Source organism: Tachysurus fulvidraco, chromosome 11 (genome assembly GCF_022655615.1).
Source record: "Tachysurus fulvidraco isolate hzauxx_2018 chromosome 11, HZAU_PFXX_2.0, whole genome shotgun sequence".
NCBI classification, from domain to species: Eukaryota; Metazoa; Chordata; class Actinopteri; order Siluriformes; family Bagridae; genus Tachysurus; species Tachysurus fulvidraco.
In genome coordinates, this window is record NC_062528.1 from 9266333 (window position 1) to 9289191 (window position 22859).

Below are 22859 nucleotides of genomic sequence, written 5' to 3' on the forward strand. Positions count from 1 at the left end.
CAAGAAAATCACTTATGACTGCTATAGAAAATTATTTCAACCTGCAATGTCAGAAAATTTGTAATACTTCTCTTGATTTACTAGATTACATTTAAATAAATGAATGTGAAAATATTCCTAATTCAGTGCTGTACAAAGCATGTTATTCAGCTGTCTTATTTGTATTTCTACTGCAAATGTTTTAACCAAAAAAGCACAATCGATAATCCACTGTATGCCAAACTATTATGCTTATTTTATGGAGTCAGAATGCTATATTTGCTCAGATTGTGATTAATCATTGATGAGGATAAGTTCAGATGGAGTGGTGACATTAAAAAGGCTTTCAGTATGTACAGCTTGGCAGTGGTGATGGAGGTTAAACATACAAACACAATGATAAGGCTACTGTTAGTCAGCCTACTCTTTCTCTCTGTCTATGGACAAACTTCAGGACCGTAAGTATCATATAATTTTAGAAAAGTTGTGATAAACTATTCCAGATCTTGTAGCCATCATGTAAAAAAATGTTCTAACTAAGAAATTGCAAAGTTGGAGTTTGCAGTGGCAGAACGTGCTATCATAGCAAACATGGCATGGAAACACATTATGACCCACATTAGAAAAAATGACCCACATTAGAAAAAAGTTTCAATCTGCTGATGGTAAAAATGATTAGATAATATCACAATATCAAAATCGATCTTGTTTTGGGGTCTTCCTGAAAATGTCGTTGGCTCAGAAAAAAGTATGACTCAATAAGAAAGGAAATGGTGTAAAATCTATTATCAAGAAATATTATTTTTATTGTGAAAATTCAACTGTGATGAGAGACACAGCCTAATAAAAAGAGTTTTTAATGGAGTCAGATATCACAGGAAAGCTGTAGGCTTTTTAACTAATCTTTGACATTCAAGTCGAGTCGAGTCAACTCAAGCTTTTATTGTCATTTCAACCATATATAACTGACACAGTACACAGTGAAATGAAACAGCATTCCTCTCTGACCCTGGTGCTGCATAAAACAACACAGAGCTAAGGACTAAAGTAAGTTGTCCTAGCCACAGAAAGTGTATAGTGTGCAACTGAGTGCAAAAGACAAAAGACAATACAAAACACTACAGGACAGATACACAAAATTGCTTAGATGCATGTGCATTCTGTTTATTATACAATTCATTGTTCAAAAATAGAGGATTGTAAAAAAAAAAAAAAAAAAGAGGGATCTTGCAAACATATATACACTGTTATAGCAGCAGTTGGATGAGGGAATGGAATGTGGTGTGCAGCCATATTGCAAAAATTGAGGTCATATGATTTGGCTGCAATACTATGTAAGTAATATATAACTGTCATTGACTAGTAGTAGTCCATTAAAAATCATCTCAAGCCTTTGTTTTTGTATTTAGATATTTCATGGTGACATTTCCTGCAGTAATAGAGGCTGGCTCTGTTGCTAAATTGTGTGCAAGTCTTCTGAAGCCTAATGAGACTCTGCAAATGAACATCTTTCTGGTTCGCAACAACCGTAGCAAAACTCTTTTGCAAGAAACAGTGGAAAAGGACTTTCACCACTGCTTGGATTTTCAGGTCAGAAATACAAATGACTACTTTTATTATACTTTTATGTCTAATTATTAACATGGAAACAACTCTACAGGCTCCATGGGTTATGCGTGAATCAGTGCAAAATATTAAAGTAGAAGTCACAGGTGAACGTTTTAAGATGACAGAGAAAAGGAAAGTGATGTTTAAATCCTACGACACATTGATTTTCATTCAGACTGATAAACCCATCTACAATCCAGGACAAACAGGTAACTCATTCAATAGCCCGCCATTTCTACTAAAACATACTTATATATTTAGTAAAATAAAACAACACATTTCTGTACCGTTGTTTTTCCACAGTAAATTTCAGAATTGTTAATATGGATTCTACTTTTATTCCCCTGGAACAAAAAGTAAGAGCTGATTTTGTCATTTAAATATTTTATATAAAAAAACTGACAATCCTTCAACTGAACATTAAACTTTGAAGATGTACATCGACATTAGTCTATGCTCATTTTTATAAGAGCAGACCAAAATTGTACCCTTCTCAGTGTAATATTTGTACATTGTTAGTAAAGATGTATTGTCTTATACTCCACAGTACAGCACAGTGAGTCTTGAGGTAAACTGGTTCATTTGTAATATCTAAACATTTGTAATATCCATATTGTGTCATGTAATATCCATATTGTGTCAATTCTAAGTATTTGTTGTGGAACAAAACAGGATGGAAATCATAACAGGATTGGTCAGTGGACAAATGTGTCCACGACAGGTTTGATACTGCAGCTTTCTCATGAACTAAACGCTGAGGCTCCAAAGGGAGATTATCAGATAATTGCTGAGACTGGAAAAAAGTTGACAAAGCACACATTTAAGGTGGACAATTATGGTAAGTGAAATTACTAGTAACACAACGCTAATCACAACTGTAACCAACATCTTACTGTAAAAATAAACTAACTGCATTTGGCTTTTAGTTTTACCCAAGTTCGAGGTTACAGTAAAAGCACCAGAAGAACACAGCATCGGTGAGGAGGAACTAAAGCTTGAAGTTTGTGGAAAGTAGGTACAAATTTGAGGGGGAAAAAACTAATCTCTTCACATTTGTGATGAATTCAGTTTTTTAATACATCACATAGTGTTGACTACGTTGAATGTCCAGTGCACATGTATAAAACATCTATCTGATATATATCTTACATAAATAAAATGTATGATTATGAAGGTACACTTATGGACAACCAGTAGTTGGTCAAACAGTGGTGCAGCTGTGCCGCCAGTTTAGTTCAAGTCATGATGATACCTCAATGATTTCACCCTGCCTGAGTGAAACGGTGGAGGTAAGCATGTAACACTCTTTTAAAAATAATCTCTCTCTCTCTCTCTCTCTCTCTCTCTCTCTCTCTCTCTCTCTCACTCTCTCTTTAATGAAGTCATGCATTTGTTTTGATTGCTCCTCTCAGATGAGTCAGAATGGCTGTTCATTGATTATCATCAATGTGTCAACCTTCATGAATACTGAATTTGAACAAAAGTTAAATAATCGTCTTGTTGCTAATATTATACTCACGGAGGAAGGGACAGGTGAGTCACTAACAGATCTCTCACAACAAAGCAGAGAATGACTATATATATATTAAGCTTATATATATATATATATAAGCTTAACAGGGTTTATATTTATCTTATTGGTATCTATATAATACCATATTGCAATTTGGTTCTGTTTCTTTAGATATTTCAGTGAAGAAAGATAAAATGATAAGGCTTTCTTTTAAAATTGGTAAAGTGGAAATACTCGAATTACCAAAAAACTTTGAACGGGGGCAAGTTATAGAAGGAAAGGTATGTCTTTCAATGCTTTTCATTATTATTATTATTATTATTATTATTATTATTATTATTATTATTTACATTTGCATTGACATTTACTATTGTTTTTATGCTTTTGATGACAAATAGGTGATTGATAATAATTATTTTTTTCCTATTTAGATTAAAGTAACTACCTACAGTGGAACACCAATTCCTAACAAGAAGGTGTATCTTTTTGAACGTGATCAGTGGTCTCAAATCTTACTACTCAACCTTACAACAGATAGTAATGGCTTGGCAAACTTCTCAGTTGCTTCTCCTGAACATCCTAAAACAGATCTAACATTGTTGGTATGGCAGGATTACCTAAGCAGTACATAAAAATATATATATATATTATATCGAAGATCAATGTGACTGTTTTTATTGTTTCTCTGTTGTATAGGCAAGTGTCCACCCAGAAGCTAAACACAAAAAATACAAAACACCATTCTTTTCCAATGATGCTGCACATATCCATCTGCTCCAACCTGCTACACCTTACAGTCCAGTGTACAGTGAACTGTCAATAGAGAGCTCAGGAGAACCATTTAAATGTGGTGCAGAAATTCCCATAACAATTAACTACTATATTGTTGGGGAAACTACTGAAAGTTACAGTATTGATCTCATATACATGGTAAGTACTTGTAGTAATTGTACGCTACTTGAGACAGGAAATGAGAGTCACCTGTATTACCTTTATTCCTTCAGATCTTATATATTTTTTTTATATATATATTTCACGGCACATTTATTATAATATATTTTGTGCCTCTGGTTCAGGTCTTGTCTAAAGGAGCCATATTCCATTATGGGCATGAGATAGTTGAAGTGGAAGCATCTACAGATCTCAGAAAAGGAAAAATCTCATTTAAACTATCTGTTCTTGCTGAGCTGGCTCCTGTAGTGCAGGTTGTGGCGTACTCTGTCCTGCCCAGTGAGAACGTCATTGCATCTAGAAGGAATTTTGATGTTGAAAAGTGTTTCAGAAATAAGGTAATGCTAGCACCTACATTGTGAGCATTTTATTTTCATTCAATTAGTTTGATTGCTCAGATTGTTGTAAAAAAAAAAAAAAAAAAAAAACTGTGTGAACTTGCTTTCATCATGTGCTGCAGGTTTCACTACAGTTCTCTCCCTCTAAAGCAGTTCCAGGTGAGAAGAACACTCTTGGGGTCTCAGCTCATCCTGGGTCACTTTGTGGCCTCAGTGCTGTAGATCAGAGTGTGTTCATCTTAGTGCCAGGAAACCGTCTAAATGCTGACAAGGTGAAATTAAGATGTGCTACACATATTATACTATATACCTATAACTATATAAGTGCTTGTTTTTTGTTTTAATGCTTGTTCTTTTATTTTATATGTTATTTTATTTTAGTTTAGTTTTCATGCATGGTTTAAAATGCTGCAATTATATTTTCATAGCCTTCTCAATTACAGATGTTCAGGAGTTACTATTGAACATATAGCTCTTATTTAAGATTTATTATTCAAATACACTTTGATGTGTAAAATGTGTCAGCCATTTTTAATGTTTTCCACAACACATCTCTTCAGACCTCTTGTAGACCAGCAGTCTCCAATCTTATCCAGAAAGGGCCGGTATGGGTGCAGGTTTTCATTCCAACCAAGCAATAGCCACACCAGAGTCTACTAAAAGCCAAGAACAACTGATTAAACAGGTGGAATCAGGTGTGGCTTCTGCTTGGTTGGAATGAAAACCTGCACCCACACCGGCCCTTTCTGGATAAGATTGGACACCGCTGATGTAGACATTCAAAAACTGTTGATGAGCAACTGTGCTATATATTGTGATTGCAACATCTAATTTTTAGAAAACCTTTACAAATTATTTACAAAATTTTTCACTTAGTTCACCGGGAGAACTTGAGAACTATTTTCCTAGGATAGTAATAATGAGGAGTTCACATGCTGTGATGTCTAGGGGTTTTCCCTACAACATGGTGCATATACTAGATATTAGTTTCAGATCAAGTGATCGGTTTGCCAGAGACTGTCACAAAATTATTTGAGGTTAATTGTTAAATTGTTGTTATTGTTATATATTTCCATAGATATTTGATATTTTGCAAATGAGATCAGCAGATTATTATCCCTATGATGTTGAAGAAGAAATTGAGTGCTTACATATTAGACCTCGGCGTGATGTACCTTATGACCATGTTTACAGAACATTAAAGGTAACAGACTAACCAGTAAAATTCTGAATAACAGTGTATATAACTTCTTATGTAACTTCTTATATATTTTTGTGATATTCTGATTTAAAAAACAAATTGAGTATGAAAATACCATAATAAGTTTTATGTATAGAATATAAAATTTTTAATTTCTGAAACTACCTGGTTCACCTGGCTACAGTACATGAATTATTATCATCTGACAGGATGTGGGGCTAAAGATGGCAACAAACTTGGCTGTAAGACACCCTGAGTGTTTGATATACAAAGGTGTGAGGTATAATCGTGGACGTTCAAATGGTAATTATGGAACATTTTGTTTTTTTCCTAATAGGGAAAACACTATATGGCCAAAGGTTTGTGGACACCTGACCATCACATTGTCATGTAGTGCTATAATTGCTGTTCGACTACAGTACATCACCACGGTCGTGTCAACTACAACACACACAGCCATGATACTAATCACATACATCAGTTCACAATCACAGCACACAGTATTTAAAGGTCTCTGAAGTCACACTCACATTGTGATGAACACTCTCTGTGATTCCCACCAGTTGTTAGCAAGCCTTTGTATTTGTTATAGTCCTTCTGGTTAGAGAGATAGATATATAGATGTTTTACATTTCACATTTTGCCTTGCCAAGGTTGAGTTGTTTAGTGATCACCTGACCTCTGTTTATTTATTGACAATGCCCTTGCCAACCATTTTGGAATTGTTTTCCTGTGTCTTCAATAAAACTGGATGGCTTTGTAAGGTGGGGCATTACATTTTGCTTCCTTGGAACTAAGAGGCCCAGACCTGTTCCAGCAACACATTTGCACAAATCAAGCTTTAAGAAGACATCCCACAAATCCCACATACCTCAATCCCACTGAACATCACTGGGATGAACCACACTTGCCAACTGCATCCCAGACCTCCTTGCATGACATCAGTGCCTGATCTCACTAATACTCTTGTAAGTGAATGGGCAAATCCCTACAGCCACACTCCAAAATCTCTAAAATTTTCAGAAGAGGGGAAGGTGTTATAACAGTAAAGGGGGACAAAATCTGAAATTGGAATTTCAGCAAGCAGGTATGAGTGTCAGTGTGGTTTTATGTTTGGCCATATAGTGTATCTACATTAAATTGTGTCTGAAAATGTTGTGTATCTTATGAGTTGGGAAGTACCGAATGGGTTCTGTTAAGGAAGTCATTCTAAGTACAGTTCTAAGTAAGTTATTTTTTGTCATATTTTTACTGATTTGCAGGGCGCCTCAGGTCAAGAATTTATTCAGAGGGTTCATTTGCAAGATCCTCAGAAGCTAGACCCATCAAAACGGACCGTAAATTCTTCCCAGAAACTTGGATCTGGCAACTTGTGGAAGTGGGGTTAGTGAATTAGTATTTCATTTTTAGTTTTATTTGGCATATAATTTAAAAAAAAATTAAGTAACAGAAAAGAATGCAAATCAGTGTTCTGAAGATTAAATTAGACTTAAAAAAACTTTGTATGTTGTAATTAGTTGCTAAATCTTGCCATGGACACCTTTTTAGAGAAATCTATAAGAATATACATTGATAGTATACTGATTTACGATAAACAAACAAAATTTAGACATGTAAGTGTTTTGATTGTCCACAGGGACTCTGGATCTGTACAGCTTCCTCTCACTGTTCCTGACACCATCACCACTTGGGAAACTGATGCTTTCTGCGTGTCCTCTATAGGTCTGGGTCTCGCTCCTCCTGTTCAGCTCACAGTGTTTCAGCCCTTCTTCCTGGAGCTCTCGTTGCCTTACTCCATTATACGTGGAGAGGTTTTTGAGCTGAAGGCTACTGTCTTCAATTATCTTTCCAAATGCATTATGGTACTTTATTTTCAAGATTTCAACAGAAATGTTTTTATAAATGTTGAGATATAAATTAATCACCTGTGTCTCATTGACAGGTTAAAGTGACTCCAGTCCCTTCCTCAGACTACACTCTGGAAAAATCTTCTGATGGTGAATATTCATCCTGTCTGTGTGCAAATGGAAGAAAGACCTTCAAATGGACTCTGATTCCCTCTGTGCTTGGTGAGGCATAAAAAGTTGCAAGTGTGTGTCTATTGCATTATTTGTGGAGAATTAAAGAGATTTAAAAATAACAAAAAAAGCAATAAAATCCATCTCCTTAAATGTGCTACAGGAGTCATGAATGTGACAGTGAGTGCAGAGGCAGAACAATCCCAGACTGTGTGTGATAATGAGATTGTGAGTGTTCCCGAGAGAGGCCGTATTGACACAGTTACACGAAGCCTCATTGTAAAGGTCAGTGTCTTTCAAAAAATGAAGTTTCAGCTAATTGCATTGAATTTATAAAACTTTATTTTCATGCAGGCTGAAGGAACTGAAAAGACAAAGAGCCAAAGCTGGTTGTTATGTCCACAAGGTTGGAATATACTCTTGATTTATGTCCACACCTTTATTTATGTCTACGTTTTCATGTATAACTGTATAAATGTATAATAGTACCACTCAGAAAAGATAGAGATGTCTTACCTTTCACTTACAGGCAACAGTGTTTCAGAGGAGCTGGAGCTAATTCTTCCTGAGGATGTAATAAAGGGATCATCACGAGCTTCTGTTTCAGTGCTTGGTAAAAAACAGTATACATTAATAACAAATATGTAATGTTTTAATCTTGCCAACAGAAACAATAGAAATGTATATGAAATTATAGAAGACTATATAATATGCATATATTATTTTTATATACTATATATACTATTATATTTTTTTTTTTTTCGAAGATTGAATTTACTATATTCATTTTCATGGATTTTCACAAAGAATTGCAACTAATCTTGTCTTAAATAGACTATATTATAGAGGAAAATAATTCTTTAGGTATGATCAGCTTGTTGATTACACTCAAAGTTTAAATTGATAGGACTTTCAAAGGAATTTAATACAAATTTTGTTTATCAGTTAATGACTTCTGGGTCCTTAATAAAAAGAGTAAAAGATTAGAAATACAAATTTTAGTCATGTTCCCTATTATGCAGAAGTAAATGAATGAATGAATGAACGAATAAATAAATGAATGAATGAATGAATGAATGAATGAATGAATGAATAAATAAATAAATAAATAAATAAATAAATAAATAAATAAATAATGTTATATCAATAATAAAACAATATTATGTTTGAAGGAAAATACTAAGTCAAATTGCAACTAACTTAGGCAGCAAGCATCACAAGAATTTAGATAAAATAAAAATATTATTATAGTTGAGGTCAAAGTTTTACATATCTAAAGGTATTTCATTTCAGTTTTCGCAGTCTTACAACTCTTACATTTCATGTTATCATACATTTCTTTAAGAAAGTCAATACGTGTGTCTAGTCAGAGGTCATTTTAAAACTATAGATTAGATACAGGTTTATTTCTGCTTTAATGGAATATAGCAGAATTCCAGCGATTCAAAAGTTAACAACACCAAGGTGCCTGTCTCTTTAAATAGTCAGGTGTATATATTTTTTGTAATGGCTATTATAATTGTTCTCTATAGTCAGATTGACGTGGTAAATCATGGTACTTTTTATAAACTCAAAATTTTATTAGGTAAATTATTTATTATTATTTATTAGGCTATGTAATTAAACTATAAAAAAAAATTATTCTGTTCTTTCGTAGGAGACATACTTGGTCGTGCATTAAAAAATCTGAATGGACTACTAAGGATGCCATATGGCTGTGGAGAACAAAACATTGCTCTTCTCGCCCCAAATATCTACATTCTTCAATATCTAGAGAACACTGAGCAGCTCACCACAGATATCCGTGAGAAGGCTACCGGTTTCCTTAAGAGTGGTCAGTGACGTTATATTTCTCTTTATAATCTTTACGTCAATACTGGCTAAAGTCTTGCTGAAGTAATCAGACTCAGAATCATTTGTCTTTACACAGGATATCAGAGGCAGCTAAACTATAAACATATCAGTGGTGGATATAGCACATTTGGCAGTGGAGAGGAGAACACATGGTAAGAATTTTACAAGTAGTAGTAATGATGTAAAATGGTTACAAATCTATTTTTATCTAATGATTTTCAGACATTGTGAATTTAAAACAATATTTTTATTATTTAATTACAAATAAATCTCCACCACCAGGTTAACTGCATTTGTCTTAAGGACCTTCAGCAAAGCACAGCGTTACATCTTTATTGATCCAGATATCATTAACAGTGCAAAGAATTGGCTTATACGTATCCAAGGATCAAATGGCTGTTTTATACGACAGGGAAATCTGTTCAATAACAGAATGAAGGTATTTCTGGTTCTAAGGCTCTCAAATCGAGAGAACATGTTTCTAAATATATCGTATCCAATCTAATTTATCATGTATTACAGGGTGGTGTAAATGATGATGTGACCATTACTGCATACATCACTGCATCATTCCTTGAATTGGGCCTTACAGTGCAAGTAAGAGCATGATGCATTTTTACGATTGCTTTTAAATGACACATAACTCTATAGGCATAAGAGTCATAATAAAATAAATAAAACTGAAAGTTTTCTAGAAATCTGCCAAAAGATTGCTGTTCTTATATATCATTAAATATGTTTTGATTGCAGGATCCTGTTGTTAATAAAGGGCTGTTATGCCTAAAATCTTCTATTGGTAACCTGACAAACACCTACACCACTGCGCTCTTGGCTTACACTTTCAGTCTGGCTGGAGAGAATGAAACTCGAGAGCAGCTACTAAAAGAGCTAAATAGTATTGCTATTACAGGAGGTATGAGAGCGTTCAAGTATTTTGCATTATATAAATATATTACAATTAAATTTCTGTGGAGTTTCACTTCTTGACCATGTGTAAGTGACTTCTTCCTGCTAGTAGGTGGTCTGGAATTTTGGTGTAAATACGTATGTGAATGTATGATACAAATGGCAAATACATATGATAGTCTAACATCCCAATGAGGTTGTCTTAATTATCTTGTATTTTCTTTTATTTTAGATGGTCGTCTTCACTGGTCTCAGTCAGCATTAGATGATTCCAGCTCATTGTCAGTGGAAATCAGTTCCTATGTGCTCCTAGCTGTTCTCAGTACAGGTCAACTCACTGCTGCTGATTTGGGCTACGCTAATAGGATAGTCAGCTGGCTCGTGAAACAGCAAAATCCCTATGGAGGCTTTTCATCCACCCAGGTAACCGATTTTCAGACCTTTATGCAAATTTTCTGCATGATTATGCAAGAAGATCTAAATATTTGTGCCCCAAATACAGTCTTCAACATGCCTGCCCAACCAGCACATAAAACACAGACAATAATACACAAAACACCAAACAGTATATATGCTGACTGATACCACCAATTTCTAAAGATCTCATTTCATATTTAAAAACACACAATATACTGTATGTAGATATTAAAAAAAGTGTTGACTATACCTGTATGATTATATTAATTATATTATTATATATTTTTTACTTAGTAAATATTTATATGTATATTTTCATACTCTTAATCAGGACACAGTCGTGGCTCTCCAAGCTCTGGCTCTGTACTCCACTAAAGTGTTCAGCTCAGAAGGCTCTAGCACAGTAACTGTAAAGTCTGCAGCTGGACACAGTCACAACTTTGATGTGAATCAGAACAACAAGTTACTGTACCAAGAAAGATCATTGCAGGATGTTCCTGGTAAATACAGCATTGATGTGAAGGGCTCCACCTGTGTATCAGTGCAGGTCAGTTCTCTAAATTATTTCAATACATTTTTTACAATTCTTTATTTGTTAAATAATAAGAGTGCACACACATTTATTATTATTATTATTATTATTATTATTATTATTATTATTATTATTATTATTATTATTATTGAAATTATACATTTGTAATATTGAGTTACAGTATTTGTAATTTAAAGGCAATTCAACAACTTCAATTTGAATGTTCCTAAAGATTTCTATTTACTTCAGATACTTCACTGCAGTTATAAATGATATTCTTTTATCCCAATTTGCAGACAGCACTTTTCTACAATGTCCCCACACCTACTCATGCCAATACACTGCGTATCTCAGCTACATCTGGTGGAAAATGCACAAAATCATTCCAATACACTCTAGCAATCAATTTCACTGTCACGTAAGAATAAACATATAATAAATCCTTATACTAATATGAGTAAATAAGTGCCTGATTCTTCTCAATCTTTAACATTAAATAACTAGATCATATCGCATAAAATATTAGAGTATATTTATGTTGTTTGTTTTTTATTTTCAGATATGATGGGGAACTAAACAGTACTAACATGATCATAGTGGACATAAAACTCTTATCAGGGTTCACAGCAGATCCTGGTGAAGTAAGTGAGAATAGCTATACAAAAATGTGTAAAAATGCTAAAATATTAGTTACTGTATTTGTGTGTTAAGTATTTATTTAGTAATGCTGACTTTTTACTTTCTTAGCTGAAAAATCAATTTTTGGTTCAACGAGTTGATTCCAAAGATGACCATATTATCATGTACATCAATAAGGTACACCAATATTACACACATCTGCTGTACACCTACTTTTAAATAATATATGTTTCATTTTTAAAATGTATAAAACAATATGACGGGATGTGTTGTTTAAAAACTCTTCTGTATCTCTAACAGCTCCAAAGGAATCTTCCTGTCAACTATTATCTACACATTAAACAAGCATTTCCTGTCAAGAATCTCAAGCCAGCTGTGATCAAAGTTTACGATTACTACCAAACAAGTAAGATTTGCCAAACAAGTGTGATTTAAGCATTGTTATTATGACTACATTGCTTTAACTTAATGATTTTTTCATTTAGATGACCAGTCTGAAACAGAGTACACCTCACCTTGTGTGTAAGCTTCCAGAGCTGCATTAAAGATAACCTTCAGAAAACCTTTGTACATCTTCTGTGTCCTGCTTTTATCTAGTGTACACACACACACACACACACACACACACACACACACACACACACACATAAATATTTTATTATATATTTTCTTGTGACAACACAGAAGAAATTACACTTTACTAAAACAGTGTAAATTTGCTGTCCCCTCAAAATAACTCAACACACATCCATTAATGTCTAAACCACTGGCCACAAAAGTGAGTACACCCCTAAGTGAAAAAGTCCAAATTGGGCTCAATTAGCCATTTTCTCCCCATGTGTTTTTTGGCAAAAATTTCATAAATACGGTTGTCACAAAATTCATAATTCACAATAGTAAACTCAATAGTTACATATGAGGGTGATCTCAATCTATTATGCAAATATCCTACAAAATATCAGGGCAAACATATTTAATGCTAATGTATTACAGAATAAAAAAAGAATACCAGCTAAGAGCTTAACTTTCCGGCAGAATAAAAAAAAGTGACCATTTGACTCACCTAAAAATGTATGATGAATAAATTTGATGAAGATCAGACAATTTTAATATTTTTGTCAACAAAAAAACTGTCAAAATGCTAAGACTGCTGGTTTACGGGTTTTTGTCTGAAAATTTCTCTCAAATCCAATTCCCACCAAGTTCACGATGTGCACGATAGGAGGATATTAATCAAACCACAATGTTTGTCTTGACCCACCTAACAATTCATGCAAATTTGATGAAAATCAGACAATTTCAATATTTTGGTTAAATAACTCTCAAAATTCGAATCCCACTGGTTTACGTGTTTTTTGCCAAAAATTTCACCCAAATCCGATATTCACCAAATTCACAATGAAACGCAATAATACCATGGGAAGGTGATTACTTTCATCTTATTATGCAAATATCTTGTGATGTAGCAGAGCAAAATATATGATGCTAGTTCAAAGTATAAATTATCAGCTCTCAAGCATGATGGATATAATTTAAACCACAGTATTAGTTTTGACCAGTGTTGTGCTAGTTACTAAGAAATAGTAACTAGTTACTAGTTACTTCAGTCAAAAAGTAACTCAATTACTTTGTTGATTACTTACACCAAAAAGTAACGCGTTACTGTTAAAAGTAACTTTTTAAAAGAACGTTCTTTAATGTTCCCATTAATGCCCTTTTATGCTTATGGTCTAGACATTCCAAGTGTCCCGGATGTTCCGGGAGTCTCCCGCATATTGATAGCGGCTCCCTGATGTCCGCAAATTAGTCACAATCTCCTGGAATCTAGAGCCAGCGAACAAGAGCGCGCATGCGCGACAGAGAGTGCAATCCAAACCGTGTAGCGCGCGCACGGCAGAGAGTGAGGGGGAGCGAGAGACCTTGCGTGTGTGCACTTGCTCTCGCCTTGGCTCGCCATTACTGCCACACATACCTGAATAAACGGAAACACACCCACAGTGCGGCGTCTTCGTGTTTACAGGTTGGCATCCACCAATCCTGTGCGTCGCTGCTGTAAACAGGTTAGTCTGTAGGCTACACTTCAGTCTAAATGAATTAATTTAAAAAAGTAACGGACAAACGTACCATATGGTAACGGTAACGGAGTTACTTTATTTAAATAGTAATGCGTTAGAGTATTAATTACTGTAAAAAGAAACTGCGTTACAGTAACGCGTTACTGCACAACACTGGTCTTGACCCCTCAATACATATTGCATATATACGTCAGTTTAAAATAAACTGAAAATGCTAAACCCACAGGTTTACTTGTTTTTGAACACCCAAACCGATTCTCAATAAATTCACAATGCGTATTTGTATACTAAATAGTAAATTGGGAGGGTGATTAGTTTCATCCCATTGTGCAAATATCTTGCGATATAGCAGAGCAAAATATTTGATGATTTAATACAGTATAATACAGAATACAAACTAAGATCTCAGCTATTGTATATGATGGTATTTGAATAAAACCACAATGTTAGTCTTTATTTCCGTAACACATAGTGCAATTATGATAAAGATCAGACAGCGTGGACTTTTTCTTGAAAAAAAAAATAATAAATAAATAAATAAATAAATAAATAAATAAATAAAATGCTAAGTAGTCAGTTTGTGTGTTTTTTGGCTGGAAAATTCACCCAAATCCGATTTTCACCAAATTCACACTGCGTGTTAAGGAACTTAATATTAACTTGGGATGGTGATTAGTTTCATCCTATCATGCGAATATCCTGTGATATATCAGATCAAAATATTTGATAGTGTATTACAGTATGATACACAATACCAGTTAAGGTATAGCTCTTTATTTATAATAATGAATGACACCTGCTTTCTTAAAACATCAGTGCAAAATAAATTCTTCTCAGGATAAATTTTCAGTAAAATAGTTTTTTTCTCACTAATTTGGGCCTCTTTTTCATATGCTATTCATGCAGTTTAAGTTCAATGTCACAGACTTGGAGGAAAGCATACATGAGCTCAAAGTAACCAGTGTTTGGCTAATGCTGCAGTGATTGACAGGGTAAAGAGTGTGTAATGAGAAAGAGATTACAGGTTTTCTCTCTTGGCCCGAAGCCACAGTTGGTGACATTGCAAGGATTTGAGTTTGTGATCTTCTTGTTAACTTCACTAAAATATTGATAAATGAGGTCCAATGCGTGTAGGATCTAAATGTAATATTTACACAAAGGGCCATTGTGACAACTTTTTTGTCACAGCTTAGATTACAGTTTTATTTTCAAGAATAAGTATTTTGGTTTGAAAAATGATTCAATTGATGTGCAAAAACCTTCTATACTTTTTTTTTTTTTTTTGCCTCAGTAAAAATCAGTAATTACATGGGCATTTATACATGAACCTTGATCCTTGTCATCAAGAAAGTAATGCCTTTCAATATACAATGTTTTATTCACCACAATAAAACTCAAATGACACAAGAGATGTTGTGGTTTAATCACTATCTAGATCAGGGGACATATGGAACCTGCTCAATAACATTTCTCACCAGGTCAACCAAATGAATGTAGAATTTGTGTTCTGAATTTAAAACCTACTGATACATAATGGATAGAGCTATTTGGGGTACAAATAGCTATACAACCTAGTCTATTGTATTCCACACAGGGCTATGAACTATTGTTATTTTAAAACAACATCATACATAACATAAGCGCGTGTGTGTGTGTGTGTGTGTGTGTGTGTGTGTGTGTGTGTGTGTGTGTGTGTGTGTGTGTGTGTGTGTGTGTGTGTGTGTATTGATGCCTGGAGGGTGTGATTATAAACATACAGACTGATGAATGTTGTATAGATGGCTGTATTGCTGACAATATGTTGTATTGATGACTGGAGGGTGTGATTATAAACATACAGACTGATGAATGGTGTATTGATGCCTGGAGGGTTTGATAATGTTTTTTCCATGAAGGATAATTAACATTTAATTGTATGTTGCATACTTTTATTTTATACCCAGTTTTAACATAAAACTGTGTCAAATCCCCCGGAGTGACGTCACTTCCTGTACAGGTGTCTCGTTGTAACGGCTGAAACATCCACAACAAGAGCAAAGCGGAACGTTTCAGCGATTACAGTAAATATATATTTGGTTACCATAGACCACTTAATAAGAGTGTGTTGACTGTTTTTTTGTTTGTTCTGCTGTGTAAGTCATTTTGCGGGTCATTTATCTAAAAGCTCCGGTTTATATTAAAGGCGCTGGTGTTTGTAGGGTTTATTTACAAGCTAATTTGTGTTAACTGTCAGTTACAGCCAGGTTACCAGGTTAGCTTTCTCCTAGAAGGACAATACACGATGCTAATGCTACTGTTTCACACGTGTGTAACACGTCTGTTAGACTACAGTGCGTTACATTTTTATTTCTATTTCTTTTAAGCCGAATGTTCAGTCTAATGAATGATCAGGCTGTCAAACATAAATGATAGAATAGGCTAGGAATAGAAGATATGTCATATATATATCACTGTTTTATTACATTTCTACGATGCGAGATACTGTACGTGTGTACATACACATGAATGTGAAATATTAGGCATATAATAAAATAGTGAAGATGTATGTAAGCACAATATGTGTAGAGAATGAAGAGTATATACAATATGTAATATGTACATTGTATGTATAATTATACAGATATATATATATATATATATATATATATATATATATATATATATGTGTGTGTGTGTGTGTGTGTGTGTGTGTGTGTCATATATAGTCATATATAAAGAGAGAGAATCTATCTATCTATCTATCTATCTATCTATCTCTCTCTATATATATATAGATAGATAGATAGATAGATAGATAGATAGATTGATAGATATGAGAGAGAGGTTGGAGAAAACCAGAGAGTTGAGAGGAACCCACATGGACATGGGGAGAACTCTAGTAATCCTGGAGCTGTGAGACTGCACCATCTTCCCACTGATGATTATTTCCCATTTAGTTTCACACCTATTAAATCTGTTATTTATTTATTTATTTTTCTTTTTTTTTTTTTTCAAAATACAATCCAACCATTATCAGGAGAGATTAACTGAATAAATTGAAAAGAGATGTACATATGTGACACTAATTACTTTTGCTGTTTTACATTACTTAGCAATTGATTGGAGTTCAGTGGTTAAGGCATTGATTCCTGCTCGGTTGTTACACCTGCAAGTTGTTTTTGATTTTAAAAAAAAGCGTCACCTATTGTTTTTCAGGAGTTTCTACAGTCCCTCCACTTAAATCTAATTGCACTGTTTAAATACAGTGAGCAGAGTGGCTTTTCAGGAGACGAGCACACCTTCGCGAGTGGCCTGCCACTTTGGCTTGTTACAGATTTGTAGACGTGCAAATTACACCAGGTAAGAGGGGTTTGTTAGTGTTGTTAATTTTTAGACAGATACAAATGCATGTGAGAAACAGCACACATTTTGTGTGGCTTATATTGGTATAATTAGTTAAGATTACATTCATATAACATTAACTTGAGCAATAACAGAGCTGTCTATTGTTAATTCGATTCTGTTTGAAATCTATTTTCAAAGGAATATAGAATTTTGGGGTTTTTATCACAGCAGAGCAGCAGTTGGCAGGGAGTGTTGGACAGGGCCATGGAGGCACCTGAGGGGGAAGGCCGCACATTTATGCAGGTGATCAGTGAGAAATACAGCCCTGAGAACTTCCCCTACCGCCGGGGCCCTGGCATGGGGGTGGTTGTACCGTCAGGCCATCAGGGATCCCCTATGAAAGGTATAACCAAGTCAGACATTGACACACAGTTGCTCTGTATTTTTGTTTATAAAGTTTAGAGATAATGAATTAGGAGGTCATTATTTTACTACCCTAACAGACCGACTGAACCTGCCCAGTGTGCTGGTCCTGAATGGCTGTGGAATTAGCCATGCAGGGGATGAAGGAGAGATTGCAGCTTTTTGTGCTCATGTGGTGGAACTGGACTTATCTCATAACAAACTCCAAGACTGGCATGAGGTAAGAGTCTTCATTCGTGCTAATTTTTTGGACTGCCGACACATTATCACACATAACCAGTACAATTTCTATTAGAACTGTCAAGTTTACTTGTCACTTTCCTCTGTTCAGATCAGCAAGATTGTTATGAGCATTCCAAACCTGGACTTCCTAAATCTTAGCTCAAACCCTCTGAGTGACACAGTGCTGGATCCGGATTTGGCTGAGGCTTTCTGTAGAGTGCGCCGTCTCGTCCTCAACAACACTCGGGTTTCGTGGGATGTTGTTCACGCCTTTACACGCGAGATGCCTGAGTAAGAAAGTATAGGACATTGCATTTCAATGATTCAAATAGTATGATCTTATTTAAATGTTATAGATCATTTAATGCCATTGACTCTCCTTTACTGTTTCTCTTTAATTAGGACAAAGTTGAATTTAAACGTTTACTGATTAACTAAGTCTCAGTTAAAACCACATCCTGGGAGTGGTTTTATAGCTTTAATAGTTATTTGAATCATGTTTATGTTACTTTTTTACTTATGTTTTGAGGTAAAATTATAATAATAACCAGGAGATATTTCTTCCGGTGTATTTTTAATCATGTCTTTGCATCATATGGTCAGTGCATATGTACTTTTTTGAACAATGTTGGAAAAGATTGATTTACTCTTGAAGGTCAGGGCAACAAACCTGGAACCATTTTACATCCTTTTATGATGATCGCTGTCTGAATGTAGGTAGTTAATCACTGTTTTTAGCTGACAGTTAAGTCCGTGTGTGTCTTTTAGATTGGAAGAGCTGTTCCTGTGCCTTAATGAATACAGCACTGTGACGGTGTCTGCATCTCCATGTCCTTCTCTGCGGCTGCTGCACATTACAGACAACAGTCTGGAGGACTGGGGCGAGGTGCGCAAGTTTGGCATCATGTTTCCCTCGCTCAGCACACTCGTCTTGGCTAACAACAACCTGAACTCCATTCTTGACTCTGAGGACAATCTTCGCCGACTCTTTCCTAACTTGCGTAGCATCAATCTGCACAACTCGGGTATACTGTAGTTTTTGATAAAACGCTTTATGTTTAATCCTTCTTTAATGCCAAAGCTTTCAGCTGTAATTGATTAATCACGGAAATATGATGACATGATATAAATATAGTGATAAATTATGTCATCATACAGCTTTCTGAAACCTGAATACTTTTATATCAATAAATACAATCTCTGTTTGCAAACTAGTGATTAGATGTTAGTTTGGTCATTAACCAATTAACACCCACCCACTCATGCGCCCCATTACAGGGCACCTAGTAAACAGAGAGGATGAGGGCTCACATGTTCTTCTTCTGAGCCAGATGCTGACTTCCTGTGCATCATCATCAGAGGATGTCACCCAAGATTGTGTTTTGTTATTATTGTTCCGATTGAGAGTAAAACCATCGCTCCATACCAGGGATTCAAAATCACAATGTCACATTGACCGAGATAGCTGAAGCTGAACTCGGTCTTTGTTTCAAATGCAGTTTTTCATAATAATACTCTAAGTAGCATTCAAATTTCATCAAGTGTTGCCAACATTATTATACAAGCTCAGAAAGTATTATATTAAGTACCACATTTTCTTAAATCAGTTAAACCCATATTACCCAGCTGTCTCTGATATTGCTTGTATGTGTGTGTAGGTCTGAATCAATGGGAAGACATTGAGAAGTTAAATGTTCTGCCTAAACTGGAGGAGGTACGATTGCAAGGCATTCCTCTGCTGCAGGCCTACACTAACACAGAGAGGCGCAGTCTTATGATAGCTCAGTAAGTGTCTCTTTAGCACTCTGCTACTCTTATAAGTTCAACCATTTCCTGCACGACCTCAGATCATTTGTGGTTCTGCCTCAGATTGCCTTCAGTGGGCTGCCTCAACGGAAGCATCGTTACAGAGGGAGAGCGCGAGGATGCTGAGAGGTTCTTCATCCGTTACTATCGGGATTACTCTGAAGAGGAGCTGCCTCAGAGGTACAGTGACTTCAATACAGAGAGGGGATCACTTGGAACATATATTTATTTGGACAATTTAATAGGAACACCTGTACCCATGCACATTCATTTAGTTATGAAGCTATTAAACATCAGAAGAGGGGAAAATGTGATCATATTGTGCAGAATGTGTATAGCTGTAAAGCCAATGTTGACATTTGAAATCACCAAAAACAAACACGCCCCTAACCCAAATGGGTCCCACCCCTGTATTGATAGCTCCGCCCACACATACATATGTAACCCAGGCAACTAATGGAAAGAAATGTGTCTTTATCATAGCTGAAGGGAAGAACAATACGATTGCAGATAAACAGGCAAGCAAAAATGACACACAAGCATAATCATGCAAAAGACAGCCTATATTAGATCTGTGAAACAAAGCAAAACCAACGTTACTCACCTATCGAGAAAGAAAGAAGCAACCTCGGCGTCCCATCACAGGCCTTCCCGCTCCTTCAGTTCTCTCCAGCGCTAGGAAGCTGATCCTATATTAACACAGGTCCTACTTCTTTCCTTATCGTAAGCCTTTTTTTGCTTTTCGTTTTTATCCGCCATGTCAGTGTTTCAATTGCTTTCTGCTAATGTCAGACATGCACACTGAACACTCTCTCCGCCGCATATTGACAAGACACGCCCCTTTCTGCTCATTGGCTACACGTTTGTTTTGTTTGTCGGCCCGACTCAGTTTTCTGAAGCATTTCTCAAACATCGTACATCCCACCTTTAAAGATCGCCTCCTTATCATTGCATGCAGCATCCCTTTGCAGAAGCCAATGCAAGATACAATATAAGCTACTCCATACTGAGCCATACTCTTTTTCTTTTTATAAGGTCGCATCTGTTTAAATGTATTGATTTGGTTTGGATTTCTATTTTTTTTAGGTCATCAACATGAAAGCTTCACAAAATGTTCATTAAATTTGTGTGTGCATTTAACAGAAATAATCCTATAAAGCTTAATTGGATCCATATATGAAACCTGCAGTAGCTCATTGCAGTAATATGATTTCAAGCTAATAATTTGCAGTTCATGTTAATGAGTCCTCTTGCGATGAGTTCTGGTAGGATGTACAAACTTTTTTCTGACCTAAGCGGATTTTCATGAATCTCTTTTTGTATCCAGCTTGAAAAAACCCCATATTAGTTACTCTGTGTTATAATTTTTATACATACTTAATAAATAAATACTTTGTAAATGGTGTCTATAGTTTTGAAAGACCTGTGTTTACATTTGTTATTATAGCCAGAAATTATGTGTATAGATATTTCTTACACGTTACAGCCACAATCCTGTTTGTCCTTCACAGGTACCACTATTTGGTAGCTAAGTATGGGAAATTGGCGCCATTGGCCGAGATCGACCTGCGGCCACGCTGCCATGCTAAGGTGGAAGTGCACTGTGAAGACCGGGTAGAGCAGGTGAACATCAGGCTAGACCAGACCGTGGCTGAGCTGAAAAAACAGCTGAAAACTGTGGTGAGACTCTCAGCCAGTAACATGCGTCTTTACTACATTGACAAGGACCTGCACTCAGCCTTTGGGCCGGAAGAGATGAAGTATAGCACAAGGGCCTTGCATTCCTACAGTATTCGGGATGGGGACGAGCTCCTGGTAGTGCCCAAGAGCAAATGACTGACTGGCACAAGAACCAAGACAAAACTGTGCTGGAATCTTTTGCGTGCACGTTAACACTACATAGATTTCACACTGTGTAACTGAGACAGGATTCCAGAAATATAAAAAAAGAAATTCTAGGCTTTAATTCTATCTATCTATCTATCTATCTATCTATCTATCTATCTATCTATCTATCTATCTATCTATCTATCTATCTATCTATCTATCTATCTATCTATCTATCTATCTATCTATCTATCTATCTATCTATCTATCTATCTATCTATCTATCTATCTATCTATCTATCTATCTATCTATCTATCTATCTATCTATCTATGAATTTCAGAGACATTACTTTGTGTTTTAAAGGGCATCTTGCAGCTCACCTTGCAGTCCAGTGTGCCGCTGCGCTTGTTGCCATGCCGTACATATGGCTTTCTTCTTTATGTTGCCTTTGACCATGAATGCGGTTTGCTCTAAACTGTCAGTTAATGCCTGTTTCTTTAAAAGGAAAGCACAAAGAGCTTTAGTAGTTCAATAAGTGCGTCCTGTGAAACTTGACAATCATCAGCCACCAGTTATATCGTGGGAGGGTGTCACATCCTGCGAATGTTATACAGAGCAAACAGTGGACTTGTAGATGGTATATGTGTAGTGTAACTCAGGCCATACCGTTTAATAGTAATTTATAATCTGACAGTATAATAACGACGGACATCCTGTAGAGAAATGAAGGTTTCTGTTTATCTACATATTTTGTAGTGTTTGGTCCATGCATGAATACACTACAAGTTATTGTCTACCCTTATAGTTTTCTGAATTCATTCAGATTAATCCTTAAGTCAGTCAGTGTCCCGTCTGAGATCTGTTCATTTTTTTTTTTTTTTTTTTTTTTTTAAACATATAAAGAGAAGCCGAAATGGGTCAGTGACCCACTACCTTCTGTTTGGATTTTTTTTTATATTTGCAATCATAGTATACTCATATTTACTCATTTTAATTCAAAGAAATATGCAACTCTGCAGACATTATAAAACAAAAGAAGTACATCCGAACTGTTTAGAAAAAGTGTAGGGGTGTAGCATATGTAATAACCTGAATTATATGAAATATATATATATATATCCTACCTCCCAAAGTGCACTGAAACTGCATTTTCCTTGCTGTTTTCTTTCTTTCTTTTTATCATTTCACTGGAGTCTGGTTTACTTGATTGGAGATAAAGATAAT

The 22859-nt window shown here is 35.4% G+C and overlaps 2 protein-coding genes across 4 annotated transcripts; both read left to right on the forward strand.

Annotated features, from left to right (window-relative positions):
* The first annotated feature begins 291 nt into the window (after positions 1-291).
* LOC113661212 (alpha-2-macroglobulin-like) lies at positions 292-12513 on the forward strand. The gene is made up of 34 exons (XM_027175211.2): positions 292-437; positions 1389-1569; positions 1640-1796; positions 1891-1943; positions 2135-2155; positions 2260-2425; positions 2514-2598; positions 2762-2876; positions 3000-3120; positions 3272-3381; positions 3532-3702; positions 3797-4030; positions 4177-4389; positions 4512-4661; positions 5468-5593; positions 5800-5893; positions 6853-6973; positions 7227-7452; positions 7533-7659; positions 7772-7893; positions 7963-8014; positions 8138-8221; positions 9266-9442; positions 9539-9614; positions 9745-9901; positions 9985-10059; positions 10213-10375; positions 10601-10791; positions 11117-11332; positions 11614-11735; positions 11877-11958; positions 12065-12133; positions 12257-12362; positions 12442-12513. The coding sequence occupies exons 1-34, from the start codon at positions 331-333 to the stop codon at positions 12480-12482; spliced, it is 4311 nt and encodes a 1436-aa protein (XP_027031012.2). The 5' UTR covers positions 292-330; the 3' UTR covers positions 12483-12513.
* A 3459-nt stretch (positions 12514-15972) lies between these two features.
* On the forward strand, positions 15973-22537 carry tbcela (tubulin folding cofactor E-like a). Of its 3 annotated transcripts, none has more exons than XM_027175274.2 (9): positions 15973-16091; positions 17227-17370; positions 17554-17758; positions 17859-17998; positions 18110-18291; positions 18769-19025; positions 19659-19785; positions 19870-19986; positions 21318-22537. In XM_027175274.2, the coding sequence occupies exons 3-9, from the start codon at positions 17620-17622 to the stop codon at positions 21640-21642; spliced, it is 1287 nt and encodes a 428-aa protein (XP_027031075.1). In that variant the 5' UTR covers positions 15973-16091; positions 17227-17370; positions 17554-17619; the 3' UTR covers positions 21643-22537. The 3 variants fall into 3 exon arrangements, with proteins under 3 accessions (XP_027031075.1, XP_027031076.1, XP_027031077.1); XM_027175275.2 differs by having other exon boundaries at positions 15975-16091; positions 17584-17758; XM_027175276.2 differs by having other exon boundaries at positions 16077-16163.
* The last annotated feature ends 322 nt before the right edge of the window (positions 22538-22859 follow it).

Bases quoted from the DNA above. Each gene is read 5' to 3' on its own strand.
- LOC113661212 (XM_027175211.2), top strand. From the start codon at position 331: ATGTACAGCTTGGCAGTGGTGATGGAGGTTAAACATACAAACACAATG. The intron at 2,877-2,999 runs GTAAGCATGTAA...TGCTCCTCTCAG, and splicing joins GCCTGAGTGAAACGGTGGAG to ATGAGTCAGAATGGCTGTTC. The intron at 7,453-7,532 runs GTACTTTATTTT...TCTCATTGACAG, and splicing joins ATCTTTCCAAATGCATTATG to GTTAAAGTGACTCCAGTCCC.
- tbcela (XM_027175274.2), top strand. From the start codon at position 17,620: ATGGAGGCACCTGAGGGGGAAGGCCGCACATTTATGCAGGTGATCAGT. The intron at 17,999-18,109 runs GTAAGAGTCTTC...TCCTCTGTTCAG, and splicing joins AACTCCAAGACTGGCATGAG to ATCAGCAAGATTGTTATGAG. The intron at 19,786-19,869 runs GTAAGTGTCTCT...GTTCTGCCTCAG, and splicing joins CGCAGTCTTATGATAGCTCA to ATTGCCTTCAGTGGGCTGCC.